The sequence below is a fragment of the Neltuma alba genome, unplaced genomic scaffold, assembly GCF_004799145.2.
Source record: "Neltuma alba isolate B1F8T4 unplaced genomic scaffold, ASM479914v2 tig00011831_pilon, whole genome shotgun sequence".
Lineage (NCBI taxonomy): Eukaryota > Viridiplantae > Streptophyta > Magnoliopsida > Fabales > Fabaceae > Neltuma > Neltuma alba.
In genome coordinates, this window is record NW_021636442.1 from 25,444 (window position 1) to 41,383 (window position 15,940).

Genomic DNA, 15,940 nt, shown 5'->3' on the forward strand with positions numbered 1-15,940 from the left:
ATAAGCCACGGTTCAACTCTAATGCTTGGTACATGAAATTTTTTTTTTTTTTGGAGGGGGGGGGGGGGGGACTCCTTGTGAACAAGAGATGTCTTTTATGCCTCTGAAGAAAAAGTTAGAATGATAACAAAAAGAAACGAAGCAATAATAACCCAGGCAAAAAATTAAAAAAAAAAACACCGTATTTCAACCTCTTTGTAACGAATTCCTTCTTCTGCCGTGGGGCCACCCTAAGGCCTTATTATTTCAAAAGAGAATTATATGAAAAAATTGTCTCAATTTAGGTGAAAACGTTTATAAGCACTTGTTACAAGCATATTCAAGCCTTCATTTGTTAACTTTCTTGCATTAACGGCTCAGCTCTTTGATGAATTATTTCCCGAGATTTTGCAGTACAAGAATTTAGCCCAAGTCAATCATGGTGGTATGGAGACTGGTGATCCAATGATGAGAATGCATTCCAAGAAAACCCTACTATGAGTTTTTCGTGAAAGAAACCCCAACCAGCTACAAAGCGCCCCCCCCCCCCCCAAAAAATGTTAGGAAAAAAGAATACCATCTCCATTTTTTTTGTGTCCCTGTTTTACATTTAATCCCTGAAAGTCCTTTTGGGAAAAAAAACTCAATTTTCAGCTAATTACAATACTACACATGTACTCGTCAACTTCATTAAGCAAATACAAGTTCTAAAAGAAACCATGCTCTTATTCCTCGTGTAACCAGTCAAAAAATTGGAATATTACAGGATATAGCAGAGAGACTACTAAACTCAGTCATGACCTGATCCATCCTGAACAGAATGCAGCCTCTTCGCATCAGAATCCCCGTATCTTGAAGCTGCAAAGCGATATGCTACAATAGTTCCAACAAGAACCCCTAACACCAAAAGAAAGAGCTGAAAGTTGGCAAGCAATTCACCCCTAACCTCACTGTCTCCAGAATGGCACATGATTTCATCACCTTTAAGCACACAGCCACGTGGCATCATCGGGCCATAAAGAACAAAGGCAGTTTGCCAGAACCAAAAGCCTTGGAGGGTTATGGCAATGCCACTGCACAAATCTGCAGGAAAGCTGGTAGGGAAGATGGCACCTGCAATCGCAGACAGAATGCAAAGTCCTATGAGAAGCACAAGGATGGTGTGAAAGTAGCCCTCAAGGCCCTTGTGGGTTGTTGAGTGAAAGTAGAATAGAAGATACTCAGCACAGAATGCTGTGGCGGCTATGAAACAAAGAGCACCTTCCGGCAATGAAAAAAATCTGAATACGGAGAAAGAAAGAAATTTGTAAAATGAAGCTGGTTAGTAACGTTGGAAAGTGGATAGATACTAAAATACTTGCTATTTATTATGGATCTTCACTTAAGAGATGGATAAACCAAAGGTTAAAATGATAATGGAACAGAGAAAGGAAATAAATGGTTAAAAAAAATAAAGCGATTTTGCAAATGATAAATGTTTTTTTTTGCATACAAAGAGACAGTTACTGTTGAGTATTAATAGCAGGGGCGTAAGTATTGCATACTTCGATTTCAATGTTAAGGAAAAGGAATTTTTTTTCATGAATCATACAAAACATGGCCAGAATTCTCGGTCACTCGGTGGTAGATAAACGGATATCATATTAAAATCACTTCAACTTAAAAATTTATTCTATTTGGAAGCGGTAACTTTTCCCCTATAGTGCAGGTTCTTGGACCTTTGGACTCTACTTGTAAAGAAAGGAGAGAATTTAACCTGTGTTGAGTGAATTCTTCTTAATAGTTCTCTATTACAATATTTAAGAATTTAAAGCAATGCCAGTGAATATTGAATCATATTTCATGCCCTATATGCGACGAATCTTAATCATTGGAAGACAATGATTTTTTGGTGATGCAAAGGGGTCCATAGATCCAAATCAGAAAAATAAATAATTATATTGAACCGAAGATTGAGAAAACGAGGGAAGAGAAAGATACAAATTGTGCAGGGCAATAGCAAATGATTAGGATAAAATGACTTATCCTTGTTGGGGAAGTCACTGGAAGTCATAATGCCGTCTTTCTAAAAAATGATCAGTTTCATGAATCTTGCCAATAAATTGGCCCACATTACGTGATTCAAATCATGCAATCAAACACTAGATGTGACGCTTAAATCTTCCTACTCAAAAAATCATAAGACGTAACACCTGAGAAAAACATCAAACCCAACATCCTAATCTCGAAAGTACTGCTTACAGGAACAGCCCATCTAAGAAAATTGCCTTGAGCCTCACATACACCTAATAAATTTCCAGTTCACCTAATTTTAACTATTGAATCACCTCACGAACCCAAAGCCAAAAAGCTACCAATTTTTTTTTTTGGTGAGAACCCAAAAAGGCAAACGATATCTTACATGCACAGGAAATTGCCAGAAACATCATGGAAAATGAAAGGGGTAAAATTGACAAAGAAAACTAGTCGACTAACCTTGTCTTCTCCGAGAGCAGGGTAACAATACTGAAGACAAAAAACATGAGAAGCATCCCAGAGTGTTCGAAATTGTTCATATGAGAAGGATTCAAAACCCCCTTTACAGTAAACTTGAGATGGGTCGCATACAGGAACTCGACGCACAGGTCAATGAAAGCACCAATTAATATGACATAGAGCTCCAAATGCTTGAATCTTCCATCAAAGCCATTCACGGGATTCCAGACCCGGACCCGAAACGTTTTTGGGTTAGATACAAATCTCACCACAGCACCCCATATATGCCAAGCCCCTACTAGAAGAAACAGTGTCCCTGGCAATGCATGACCTTTGAAAGATCCCATCTTTCTGATATATTTTTACAACTCTCTGGATATCTTTTCTCCGATACTGGCCAAAATATAGATGAACACCTGTTTTGAATGAAATCAGTTTCAGACGTCAACTTTGAAACTTCGACTAGCAGCCATGGATAGACTTGAACAAGCTAAAAAAAGCATGCTTTACAGCTTTTGTATCGAATATATATTTACAAGTTTGTGTAATTTCTAACAGGAGTGCGGGAAAAAAGTATACCCTTTTTCTTTTGTACTTTTTCTAACAGTTCACGAGGGAAATAGATTGGGAAGCTTCCTATCTGCTTTTAGCAATCAACGCCAATTAGCGCCACTAACCAAACAGGTCCTCCATGGCCATCAGTTTTCGCGGTAAACACACACAGAAATTCTGCTAATTAAACGAACTAGAAACAACTCAGCTTCTAGATACTCCCTTAATACCAAGTCAACGTGAAATGATCACTTGGAAGCTGGAAAAGGGAAAAGAAATTTTTCCAGGTGTTCATAAATACAGGAAACCGGTAAATTTTTTTATATATCAAGATCAAAGATAGCAAACAGAACAGTCCCACCGCGGCACCGCTAAACACAAAAGCAAAAAACTCGAAAGCATGATTTACAGTCGAGAAGGCATGCTAGAGGAGGAAGAAGAAAAACAGATCCATCGATAAACTGTGGAAATTTCTCATACCATCAAGAAACCCAACAATTCCTAACTCGTCTCGTTCCTGTAGACATGACTAGAGCAGAACTACCATTTCCTTTCTTCTTCTTTGGGTAGAGACTAAATGAGCACGAGGGCAAAGAAAAAAGTTGAGATTTTGCTACTGATATGAGATGAACAATTAGATACTTTACGCCGAATCATAAGGCAATAAAGAAAGTCGAAAAGGAAAAAGAACAATAAAACAATCATGAAAGGGGTTAAGAAGCTTACGGTAATGATTTACAATATCATCAAAGGGGGATTGGTTTGGCTGCAGAAAGCATAAACAGAGTCCGCTGTCTCCCTCTCTCTCTTCCCCACTCTTGCGATTGCAATGATTCCATGGATTAAAAAAAAAAAGAAAAAACTTCCTAGTCTCCTCGAATCAGGAAAAACTGATACGAGGGGTGGTGGTGATGGGATCTGAGACCCATTTCCTGATGGGTTCGGGTCTGACCGGTCCAAATATGCGAGTGGCGCAGCCCTGGCAGGTAGGAATCACGCAATTTTAGTGTGTCAGCCGTACAAAAAAGTACATATAAAATACCTTTTCGCTGAATAGTATTATAAAATATGTTGTTTTCTTTGCCAATAAAATGCTACTTTCAGTATTAAGAAATAATTTAACATTTAATTTGATTTTAAATATAAAATTTCAATTTATTTTATTTTTTATATTTATCTATTTTTCAACATAATCCTTGTAGTAATTACACATGTTAAATATTACATCAAATAATAGTTTTAGCTAATATACATTATTAGTAAAAATATTTTTAAAAATAACATATATTTATTATAAATAATTATTTAAATAATATTTTTAATTTTTTAAATTAATTAACCAGATTTTATATTAAGAATAAGTGGATAATATATGTTTAACTTTTGGTGGTTTACAGATTTGTGTGAAGAATTTTGTTATTGTGCATTTCGCGTGGTGGGATTACCTTCACAAGAGAAGGTGCCCATGAAATGTACAAGTGGGTCCGGTTTGGAAACCAGATAATGCTTGAAAGCATGCCCCTTTTTAAGCCCTGAACGCTAGTTTGCCGCAAGGTCCCACCTTTTGTGGGGCCCGGCCAGCAGCGAGAGGGCATCTAAGTTGCTGAAAATAAAAAGAAACATTACACTCAGATCCCACAAAAGACAATTAATTTCAAAAAAGTCCTTAGAAATCTCGTAATGATTCTGAAGTCCCCAGGGACCTGTATGTAATTAATTGTAATTGTGAAATTACTTATTTATCCTCATTAATTTTATTGCAACAATTCATTTATAACCTCAACAGTGGCTGTTGACAACCCTAGGAGAGGTGGTTAACAACATCGGCAGTGCTCCTGACAACTCACTCTGTGAGATGCCAAGGGCATTGCAGAGGTTGTTAATCACCTCTCCTCGGGTTGTCAACAGCTACTGTTGATATTGTAAATGAATTACATTGGGTTCAAATTAATGAGGGTAAATAGGTAACTTCACAATTACAATTAATTACACACAGGTCCCTGGGGACTTAGGAATCATTTCGGGATTTCTAGGGACTTTTTTGAAATTAATTGTCTTCTGTGGGACATGAGTATAATTTTCCCAAAATAAAATGCTCATATACTTTTCTTGATCCAAAAATACTTGGGAAAATTACAAATAAAGACCCTCTAATATATAAAATAGCTATTACGGACCCTGCATTTAAAAACAGCTTTAGAGGACCCGGTCCCAAATTGCAAATATGAAATGATAGTGAAATGTCCAAAATACACTCTGTTTTTTCTCTTTCTTCCTCTCCAGATCTTCTTCCCGGCCTTTTCTCCTCCTTTTCCTCTGTCTCTTCGTTCTCTCTTTCCTCTCCAGATTTCCTTCCCTCTCCTCACTCCTTCCCAAAGTATATGAAACTCACAATGTCCTTCAGTAGTCCTCTCTTCATTATGATCCCCCGTCACTTTCTTCTTATCTTGCTTAGTTATTCTTTCATCGACAATGAAACCTCTTCCATCATTCTCTCTGTTGCTGTGGAAGGAGAGGAGAGTCGGGGAGTTTGAGGGAAAGTGATAGTCATTTGCAATGCTTGTAATGTTTTCTTGTAATGTATGCCATGATTGCTTGGTGCTAAGACAACGCCCAACAAATCTGGATTTTTATTCTTCATTTCTATTTTGATTTTCAGCTCGTGTTCATAATTGAAAATAACAAGTTTGGTAAGTTGTTGAAAATAACAAGTTGACAAGTTCTGATACCCACTTCGCGACAAGTTCAGTAACATGAATAACAAGTTTAGCAAGGCAAATAACAACTTCTGATAAGCAATTCATAGAAATTTAAGTTTCAGTGTTAAAATGATAGCATTTTCAGATTTCTTTAACAGATGACAAGTTCTGATAAGCAATTCATGACAAGTTCAGTAAGGCAAATGACAAGTTTAGTAAGGCGAATGACAACTTCTGATAAGCAATTCATAGAAATTTGAGTTTGTGTTAAAATGACAGGTTTCCATTAGGTTTTCATACTATTTCTGTTAAAATGACTGAATTTCCACATTGATTTATGAAATGATAGGTTCACAATAGAAAATGATAAGTTCCCATAATATTTTCATAAATTTTCACACTTTTTTTGCTAGAATTACAGTTTGCACATCTCTGACAGCAACCACTTCTGATAAATCCAAAATGACAAGTTAACAATAAAAAATGACAAGTTAAGTATGGCAGATGATAAGTTTCCATAACGTTTTCACACTTTTTCTATTAGAATTATAATTTGCACATTTTTGATAACACCTACTTTTGATAAACACGAAATGACAAGTTAATTATGGCAAATGACAAGTTCCCATAACATTTTTATACATTTTCAAACATTTTTTGCTGGGATTACAATTTGCATGTTGCTGATAGCAAGCACTTCTGATAAATAGTAAATGACAAGTCCACAATAGCGAATGACAAGTTAAGTATGTAAAATAACAAGTTCCTATAACGTTTTCATACAATTGTAAATTTCTCTACTGAAATAACAATGTGCAGATTTTTGACAAAAAACAGTTCTGATAAACAATAAATTACAAGTCCATAATAGCGAATGACAAGTTAAGTATGTAAAATGATAAGTTCCCATCACGTTTTCATACAATTATAAATTTCTCTGCTAAAATAATAATGTGCAGATTTCTGACAGCAACCACTTCTGATTAACATCTTTTATCATCAACTTCACCTCTCATTTCCTCCTAATGTATAAAACTATAGCGCTAGAACTCTCATAAGCCCCTCAAGAAACATGCTCATATCAACACCACCGGCAAATGCACTACGATGATCATATCTACTCACAAGTGCATCCTTAACCATGAAATCCCAAATGTAAATTGTCATATCATATGAACCAGAAACCATCAAATTCTACATATAAGGCAAGAACTTTATTCATTTAGCACTGTATTTAGAGCTCGTTTGTTCCTCACATCCCCATCTTGATTGATTTATCCACTGAAATACAATCATCATACTTGATTTCCACAATTTAGAGCTCGTTTGCAATTATCAGAAGTGGGTACCTTCAGAAATGTGCAAATTGTAATTCCAGCAGAAAAAGTATGAAAATTTCTGAAAACGTTATGAGAACTTGTCATTTGCCATACTTAACTTGTCATTTTTCATTGTGAACTTGTCATTTCGTCTTTATCAGAAGTGGTTGCTGTCAGAAATGTGCAAACTGTAATTCCAGTAAAAAAAGTATGAAAAAGTATGAAAATCTTATGAGAACTTATCATTTTCTATTGTGAACCTATCATTTCATAAATCAATGTGGAAATTCAGTCATTTTAACGGAAAAAGTATAAAAACCTAATGGGAACTGTCATTTTAACACAAAAACTCAAATTTCTATGAATTGCTTATCAGAAGTTGTCATTCGCCTTACTAAACTTGTCATTCACCTTATTGAACTTGTCATGAATTGCTTATCAGAACTTGTCATCTGCTTAAAAAAAAAATCTGAAAATATTGTTATTTTAACACAAAAACTCAAATTTCTATGAATTGCTTATCAAAAGTTGTTATTTGTCTTACTAAACTTGTTATTTGTGTTACTGAACTTGTCGCGTAGTGGGTATCAGAAGTTGTCAACTTGTTATTTTCAACAACTTACCAAACTTGTTATTTTCAATTATGAACACGAGCTGAAAATCAAAATAGAAATGAAGAATAAAAATCCAGATTTGTTGGGCGTTGTCTTAGCACCAAGCAATCATGGCACACATTACAAGCAACATTACATGAAGGGAATTGAAAGACGTGCAACGGAATAAACTTTAAAATTTTCAATCCCTTGCCCGGATCTACCGATCGTGTTTAAGTCAAGTAGTAAGAAGCATTACCTTCGATGTTCGGTCTCTTGGTGGCTCGGGGATTCCGCTGTTCAGGATGCCTCTACTCGCCTCTTTTATCGCTCGAAGTCGACAACTCCGGTCGGCTTCCTCTACCGGTATCCACACGAATAGCTCTCAATCACGAACGACGTGCTAGCGCCTCTTGTCCTTCTAGGGTTTATTTTTGAAGAATCCGTCCTCCCTTCTCTATTTTTGGCCGTCTCTTATCTGTAAGTGTTTTCACTCTCTCACTCAAAACCCTAGCTCCTCATATCAAATATATAGGATGCTATAGGTATTATGAATGATATTTAATTTCGAAATTAATCCTAAATTAATTCTGAAATTAATACAATATCAAATATTGCCTAATCAGATAAGAGAACAATTAAATAAATATGGTTTATATTAAATATGTCTCACAGATTTAATTCACCTATTTATTTAATTCAAAATAAAGATATGACAGAATTAATTTATATAGATCTAATTTATCCTTATAAATTAAATCTAACAATTAATATCTCTTATATTTATATAATATGTATATATATACGAATTTATATATACATATACACGTCCACCCTATATTATTCATTGAATTTGGACATATTTTAGATTCAATGAATCTGGACATCATAACTCGTGTTGGGCTATTTTGTGTGCGACCCTGTAGGCCCATATGAAGTTGGCAGTGGGCCATTAACTATAATGACTCACAAGTCGTAAGCGGTCTCTAGCAAGACATCACGACTACCCAAATCATATGAGCATCGTTGAACGATGTAACCTTTCATACAACTATATCACGTCCCTTTTGTCACACGACATTTTGGTCACGGATGAGGCATGGAGAACGTCATCCTCCTATTCATGACCGTTACTTTCTCGATCCCTGAGTAGTTTGAGTATAGAAACGGAACTACCTTTCCATTATAGTATGGCCATACATTTCTCAGACTCACTCATCGAAGGGCCCAGTAATATCTCTCTATGAATGTGAGGGACAAATTTCACCTTGACCATTCACATTCCTCCGCATGAAAAACCACTAAGCCTGAACATAGTCTTTATGATCACTCGGTCAAAAGTGACTTTTGACTAGGTCAAAGCTGAGCGTTTCTCATGTAGGAATCCATGATGATCTCAGGTCAAAAGGTACAGTGACATGGTTTGTATATGAGAGAAGCTTATGACTTAACCCATGCAGCTCTCTCATGGCGGGTCAGTCTAACACCTTGTACTCTTACGTGTGCTTATGACTTTGATTTATATCTCTATATATCTTCAAAGTCATACTGGTCTTATTTCATCTCTGCTCCCATATAGATGACCGACCAGGGACATTTAGGATAAACCATGAGTTATCTAAGGATAGTCATCACAGTAAATATGCAAATAATATGATAACATAATTAATAAATTCATAAATCAACAATGTTCATAGCACAATGATTGGCCCCTAGGACACAATTTCCAACATTACAAGCATTGCAAATGACTGTCACTCTCCCTCAAACTCCCCGACTCTCCTCTCCTTCCACATCAACAGAGAGAATGATGGAAGATGCTTCATTGTCGACGAAAGAACAGGCAAGCAAGATAAGAAGAAAGTGACGGGAGATGACAATGAAGAGAGGACTACCGAAGGATATTATGAGTTTCATATACTTTGAGAAGGAGTGAGGAGAGGAAAGGAAATCTGGAGAGGAAAGAGAAAACAAAGAGAGAGAGGAAGAGAAGGAGGAACGGCTGGGAAGAAGATCTGGAGAGGAAGAAAGAGATAAAAAAACAGAAGGGTATTTTGGACATTCCACCATCATTTCATATTTATAATTTGGGACAGGGTCCTTTGAAGCTATTTTCCAAATTCAAGGTCCCTAATAGCTATTTTATATATTGAAGGGTTTTTATTTGTAATTTTTCCAAAATATTTTTAAAAAACATATGGAAAAAAGCATTTTTTAAATGCTAACCCAAACCTCTAAAAGGAAAAAAAAAATATGTTTATGTATTTTATGATTTTAGTGTTTTACCTACAAATATGGCACTGCATAAAAGAGGTGCTTTTGGGGGAAAAATGTGTTTTATCTGAGTTACATCTTTTCACTAGCCAAGGAAAAATCCAAACTCCCTCAAGTAAGCTTCGATTTAAAAATATTAACTATTAAATTATGATTAACACTATAATAAAATTATCAGTCTACATCACAAGATTAGTTACTTGTAAAAAAGTCTTAAAAAAGGGTTAAAAAAAACCTATAGTCATTGCATTTAGAAACAATTACTCTATAAAACAAAAGTAGGAGTTGTTTAAGTTCACTATCCAATCCCCCTTCTGAGGCTTTGCCAACATGAGTGAGATCCATGAGCTACTTCTTGAAGCAAATCAATGTAAGTTCAGATCCTTCCTTAAACAAGTCTCTTCCCATGTGTACTACCCATAGCAATATTTGCCTCAAACAAGAGTTGTTGAAAACATCTGGAGCTATAAAGATTCGTTGGAGCTTGAAAACTTGGACAGGAATGCCTTCGAATAGAATAATAGCATGCATTGAAGTTTGTTTTTTAATTTTCCTCTTGAAAATCAATATTGTCAATTCCTTACCCACAGATGGTGTATCCAAACAAGTTAGTATGGAGACTGGTGATCTTTTATCTTTAGAGATCTGAGGAGAAGAAAAAGCCATACCGAAGTAGGAAACCCAACTTCAAATTTCCTTTATCACCTTCATAGGATGATCAACTTTGCCTTCATGTAGCGCCTGATTTCGCTTCCTCCATATCACATTTAAAAAGATGATCAATCCCTTTAGTTGAAATCAAGCTCATCTCACGAAAGTTGCGACATTATTAATTTCAACCATAGCAAAAAAGAGTCATAGCTTTGCACATCAATTCTGATTGAGAGACAACCAAACCAAATGACATGAACATAGGGGTAAAAAATGAACAAGTGTTCTAAAGTTTCCAGATAGTAACAACCAAAAACACAAAACAAAGTAGTGGGCACATGATGTTGATTTAAGACATCCCCAGAAGGAATTGATTTGTTAAAGAGCTTCCAAATGAAAAGCAGTGACTTCAATGGAAGGGAAAGGGACCAGAGGAATTTTCAGAATTTGTTACCACAACCATTTATCTTAATAACTTCTTGAAGATATTTCTTGAAACCATCTTTTGCCTCATAAATACCAGAGCTATTTCTAGTCTAGTGGAAAAAAATCATGGCTTGTTTGGTACAGAATTGGAGTTGATGTAATTTCATGCAAGGTATTTAGCAGAACACAAGGGATTCAAATCCCTTCACTCCATTAAAAACAACGTTGTAAATTTTTTAGGAAAAATAATTGATATTTACAGACCCTTTTAAAAACAATAATAACAACAAAATATTTTGAAATTTTAAAATTACTCATCTTAAATATTTTTACCTATTCATTTCTACCGTTTTAATATTTATCTTTAAATATCTGCAATAATTAATTTTCAATTATCTTAAATGTTTTCGATACCCATCTTTGGCATTTGTTAACTCGTTTCTTTCATTCTTTTAGCTAAAAAAACATAAAAGATAAGTATATAAAGTATCTAAGATAACCACTAAAAAAGTTTTTAAAAAAATAAATCAAGTAGTGGGAGTAGGAAAAATGAGTAAGGAAAATGTGTAAGACAAGCACTATTTTTTTTTATATTTCAACTAACAACATAATTCTTTTTTGAAATTTAAAAAAACTGAAGATTCTTAACTCTCATTAATGTTCGTAATATTCTTAGGAAGTTGTTAAATATCATTCGTCCTTTCTAACTGATTTTTGGTGCCCCCGTGGGAGATCTTTTTGGTTTGTAGAACCTTAATTAGAAGACTCTTGCACCTAACCCCAACCCCACCCAAATTTGAAGTTTAATTGTTCAACATTTGTGTTATTAACTTTGATTTTTCTACCTTTTTAGCCTCATCTTTGATCAGCTAACACAATTCTTCATTATATAAGTTACCTGTAGAGTCATTAAAGATCATTTTTCAATTTTATCCTCACTTAATTTTCTTTAAAAGGAGAAAAAAATAAAGAGATGCCAGAATGATTTATAAATATAAAGAAAAAAGTTAATAAAAACAAATTTAAAACATTATATTGTTATGAATAAAGAAGAAATAGAGAAGAATCATACAAAGGAAGAGAGGATTGATAAGAGAGAGTCTTTCTCATTCCATTCAAGAGTACCCAATACATTATACATGGCCTCTATTTATAGGCACAGCTTTACATCTTTGATAGAATCTACAGATTACATGATAATATGAGATAATTGTGGGATATAGAGATAATGGAAGATATTAGAGATTATATGAGATATAGGAAATAAAGGGAGATATATGGACATCCACAAAGATATTATTATATTCATAACACTCCCCCTTGGATGTCCAATATATATGAATGTGCCTCGTTAAAAAAACTTCAACTAGGAAAAACCCTATGGGATAAAAACCTAGCAAAAGAAAAAGAGTACATCATTCATTGATACACTATGCAATGCTGCCTCATTAAAAACCTTGCTAGGAAAACCCAGTGAGACAAAACCATAGACAAGGAAAAAAGAGTACAGCGTGTATCAACTCCCCCTCTTGACAACATCAGTTGACATCTTGAAGCCTGCAAAGTCTAATATAACAAACAACCCTTCCAAATATTGTAATTAGATAAAAACGTCAAATATGAATTTCATAATCTTCTAAAAATTATGAGACGAATAGTCCTTTTATAGTTTACCCACATGTGGATTATGCTGTGATCTCTTAACATGAGAATCAAACAGAAATACCTTATCTACATAGCCAGTAAAATTAGTTGTGGGTACTTTCGGATATCCACGGTATCCTTTAAATGAAAAATATTCTTAATTTCGCTCCATCATCTTTATATTAGCGACAAACTATATCATGCTAACTAGCAAATGATATATTGAGTTATGTGTGGCTAAATAGATACATATGTGCTCTAGTGACACTAAAGCATGGTACTTCTGGACCAAGTATTTGTTCATTACCTTCTAAAGGTCTAAATCGATCTTTAACCCATATCTAAAGATCTTGCAACTACCGAAACACATGATGGATGTTACTTATCCGCATAATGGATGTGATTTATCCATATGTATTCTTCTCAAAGCTTTTATTTCAAACTTTTTCTTTAAGTAATTTGTAGTTTTGAAAACTCATCAGGAGTTGTGATACTATCATTATAAATAGTATCGATAACAGACTCATTTTGAATCTTTTCATAAACAGACAAGTTGGAATAAGTTTACAACATTCCTTCAGTTGATATTAACTACATATGTCTCATATAGAGACTTACTTCAATGATATTCTTGAGAACATAATTGTATGCTTCTAGAAACTTAAATCCTTCAAGAATTTTCATACATTATGATCCATATCTATTCATGTATTGGATCGTTTATATTTATACAAGAATTTGAATCCTTCTGGAATTCACATATAATTTCACTACATAGTGGGTCACTGTATTTCTAGACGCATATGAGATTTTATCAAATTGCTAGATTGATAATATACATAAAAATTTTAATTCACCACAACATTCTCTTTCTCTTTTCTTGTACAAATACCCCTTACACTTCAGGTGTTTAGGTTAGAAATACACAAATCTCCTGTTATAATGTTGCGTATTTTGTTTTCTGTTGGCCAATCATTTTTCTATCTGCATCTCATAACAGATTTATATATAAGATTCTCACTTGATCATGTGATATCATCAATCAAATTATTGTCGACAATTTTATTCCTTTGTCGGTCCCGTTTTCTTTTATGACATAATATATCGATATCTCTTTATTGATTTCAGACACTTAAACCTCTTCAGGGGTCAAAGAGTTATGTCTTAATCTCTTTTGCAATTCATGCCTCCTTAGTATGATCATCATTATCATTTGCTCCTATTTATTTTCTTTTGGAACCGATCATAACATCATGCTTTTAGCATGTCTTCAAGAATAGGAGCATTTTTAGCCGGAATATAAGAATTAAAAATTCTCATTTAGGTCAGTAATTGCATCTGGCAGACATTAGTAATGTTTTCAAATGCAATACTTCATAACTTCTAGTTCATACTACTATATTTGAGGATCTACATTTGATAATGAAAGTATATTTTATGTGTTCTCTTTTCCAACTATACATTTTCTCCCCCTCATATTGGGAATATGCAATGTAGGTCTCCCAAATCCATAAATCTCTTTTAGAAACATTATTTTGTTTCATTTAGAGACAAACAAGAATAAGGAGGTTCTTATCCAACATTGATCCCAACTTACTTTTAATATCCACCTATGTCCATTATTACGATGGAATAATAAATATTGCATATTCTAAGATGAAAAATGTTTGACTCCTGACCAAAAGCCAAATATAATGGGAGAATTCACAATACATTGTTGGCTTGATGCATTTATGTGCAAAAATATATAAAATCAATCATCCCAACACTCAAGTAGGAATTCTGTTCTCATAAACTCTGATCTAGCTTCTTATAGAGGCTTTTACTAAGCATATAATTATCAGCAACGTGAGGAACAATCACTAGCAACCTCAACAAGAATCGTATTAATTTCATAATCAAGAACTTGTATACTTAATGTAATTATCTGAACATATTTGCAAACTTCAGGTTGCAAGTTGATCATAAACACCTGTGACCATTTTATAGATGCATCTTTCACTTATAGAGTATTACTTTGGTCTACATGGTGTCTAAATGGGCCCATATATAAATCTGATACATTATAAATCTGTACGGATCCGATTTTGAGCATAGCTAGTGATGTTCTCTATGAGAACAAACAACACATAAAAATTCTTGAATCACATATCATTTTAAAGAATCTTCTAGTTTTTTAATAAATGACAATGCACATTTTTTATGATATTTTGCATCATTATGATCCGGGATGATCTAACCGGTCATGCCAAACTATGAATGCATAAACTTCTGGTTTATTGTAAAATTATTCTCAATTATTGGTAAACTTCTTGTTACCATGTTATATTATTTATTTATTTTCCTTAATATTCCATAAGGAATATGTTATCAATTATAGATTTTATCTTCAGGATAATAAATAATGATATAACTCTTCTAGAGTATTAGTTTTTATCTTTTACCCAAATGGTAGAAACCTGTGCACTCATGGAAGGTTGAGCGCTACTGGCTCTTCTGGAGCTTTTTTCAAAAAGGAACATGAGATATAAGGAATGAAATTAATATTAATAATAAGAAATTCCACCTAACATGATTCACACTTGTATTTCAACAATCTCTCCCTCAAGTGTGAGTCATATAAATATATTTTTCTTATTTCTGTATTTCAAATACAGTGAATAATATATAGTAAGCTAATAACATATCTTTAACTTGAAAATCCAAATGCTTCCTGATTCATATATAATAATAGATTTAAATCTAATTGAGCTATCACTTTAAGACCCTTTAATAAGCAAATATTCTAATATAAATGTTTGTGGGTCATAATTTTTCATTATCAATTTCTTTTCTGCCCACAAAAATAATGGGGGGAACTACATTAGTTATTCAAGAACTATATCAATTTTGTTACTAGTTCTTCATGAACTATATCAACATTTTGCTATTAGTTCTTCTGGAACTATATCAATCTTTTGTTATTAGTCCTTCTGGAACTATATCAATTTTTTGATTACATATAGTTCTTAAAAAAAAAAGCTATATATAATTCTTCAGGATCTAAAATATATTATTATTTCACTATATGATATACTTCACTTTTTGATATAGCCCCTTTTTTTTTTTTTTAAATATGAAGCATATATTTTTTTTTTGAACAAAATTTATATATTTTCTCGATATTTCGTTATTCAAAAACTTTATTTCCTTGTATATATTATGTAATGCTTCAAAACTTATTCATAAATTTATAAATTCAACAAAAAAAATATATAAAGACTAAAAATCAAACTATATAGTTAGGAAGATTTGAATCATAAGCCTTCAGGGCTATTTATAAGCTATT

At 33.6% G+C, this 15,940-nt stretch overlaps 1 protein-coding gene across 3 annotated transcripts; it reads right to left on the reverse strand.

Moving 5' to 3' along the window:
- Positions 1–541: 541 nt before the first annotated feature.
- LOC114718341 (transmembrane protein 45B) lies at positions 542–3,863 on the reverse strand. Of its 3 annotated transcripts, XM_028903638.1 has the most exons (4): positions 3,733–3,863; positions 3,487–3,579; positions 2,455–2,870; positions 542–1,259 (listed from the first exon to the last, which is right to left on the reverse strand). In XM_028903638.1, the coding sequence occupies exons 3-4, from the start codon at positions 2,799–2,801 to the stop codon at positions 770–772; spliced, it is 837 nt and encodes a 278-aa protein (XP_028759471.1). In that variant the 5' UTR covers positions 2,802–2,870; positions 3,487–3,579; positions 3,733–3,863; the 3' UTR covers positions 542–769. The 3 variants fall into 3 exon arrangements, with proteins under 3 accessions (XP_028759471.1, XP_028759470.1, XP_028759473.1); XM_028903637.1 differs by lacking the exon at positions 3,487–3,579; XM_028903640.1 differs by lacking the exons at positions 3,487–3,579; positions 3,733–3,863 and adding an exon at positions 3,034–3,460.
- Between the last annotated feature and the right edge of the window lie 12,077 nt (positions 3,864–15,940).

Excerpts from the sequence above, each read along its gene's own strand:
- LOC114718341 (XM_028903637.1), bottom strand. The coding sequence starts at position 2,801 with ATGGGATCTTTCAAAGGTCATGCATTGCCAGGGACACTGTTTCTTCTA. Across the intron at positions 1,260-2,454 it reads CTGCTCTCGGAGAAGACAAG|ATTTTTTTCATTGCCGGAAG; the intron begins GTTAGTCGACTA and ends CTCCGTATTCAG.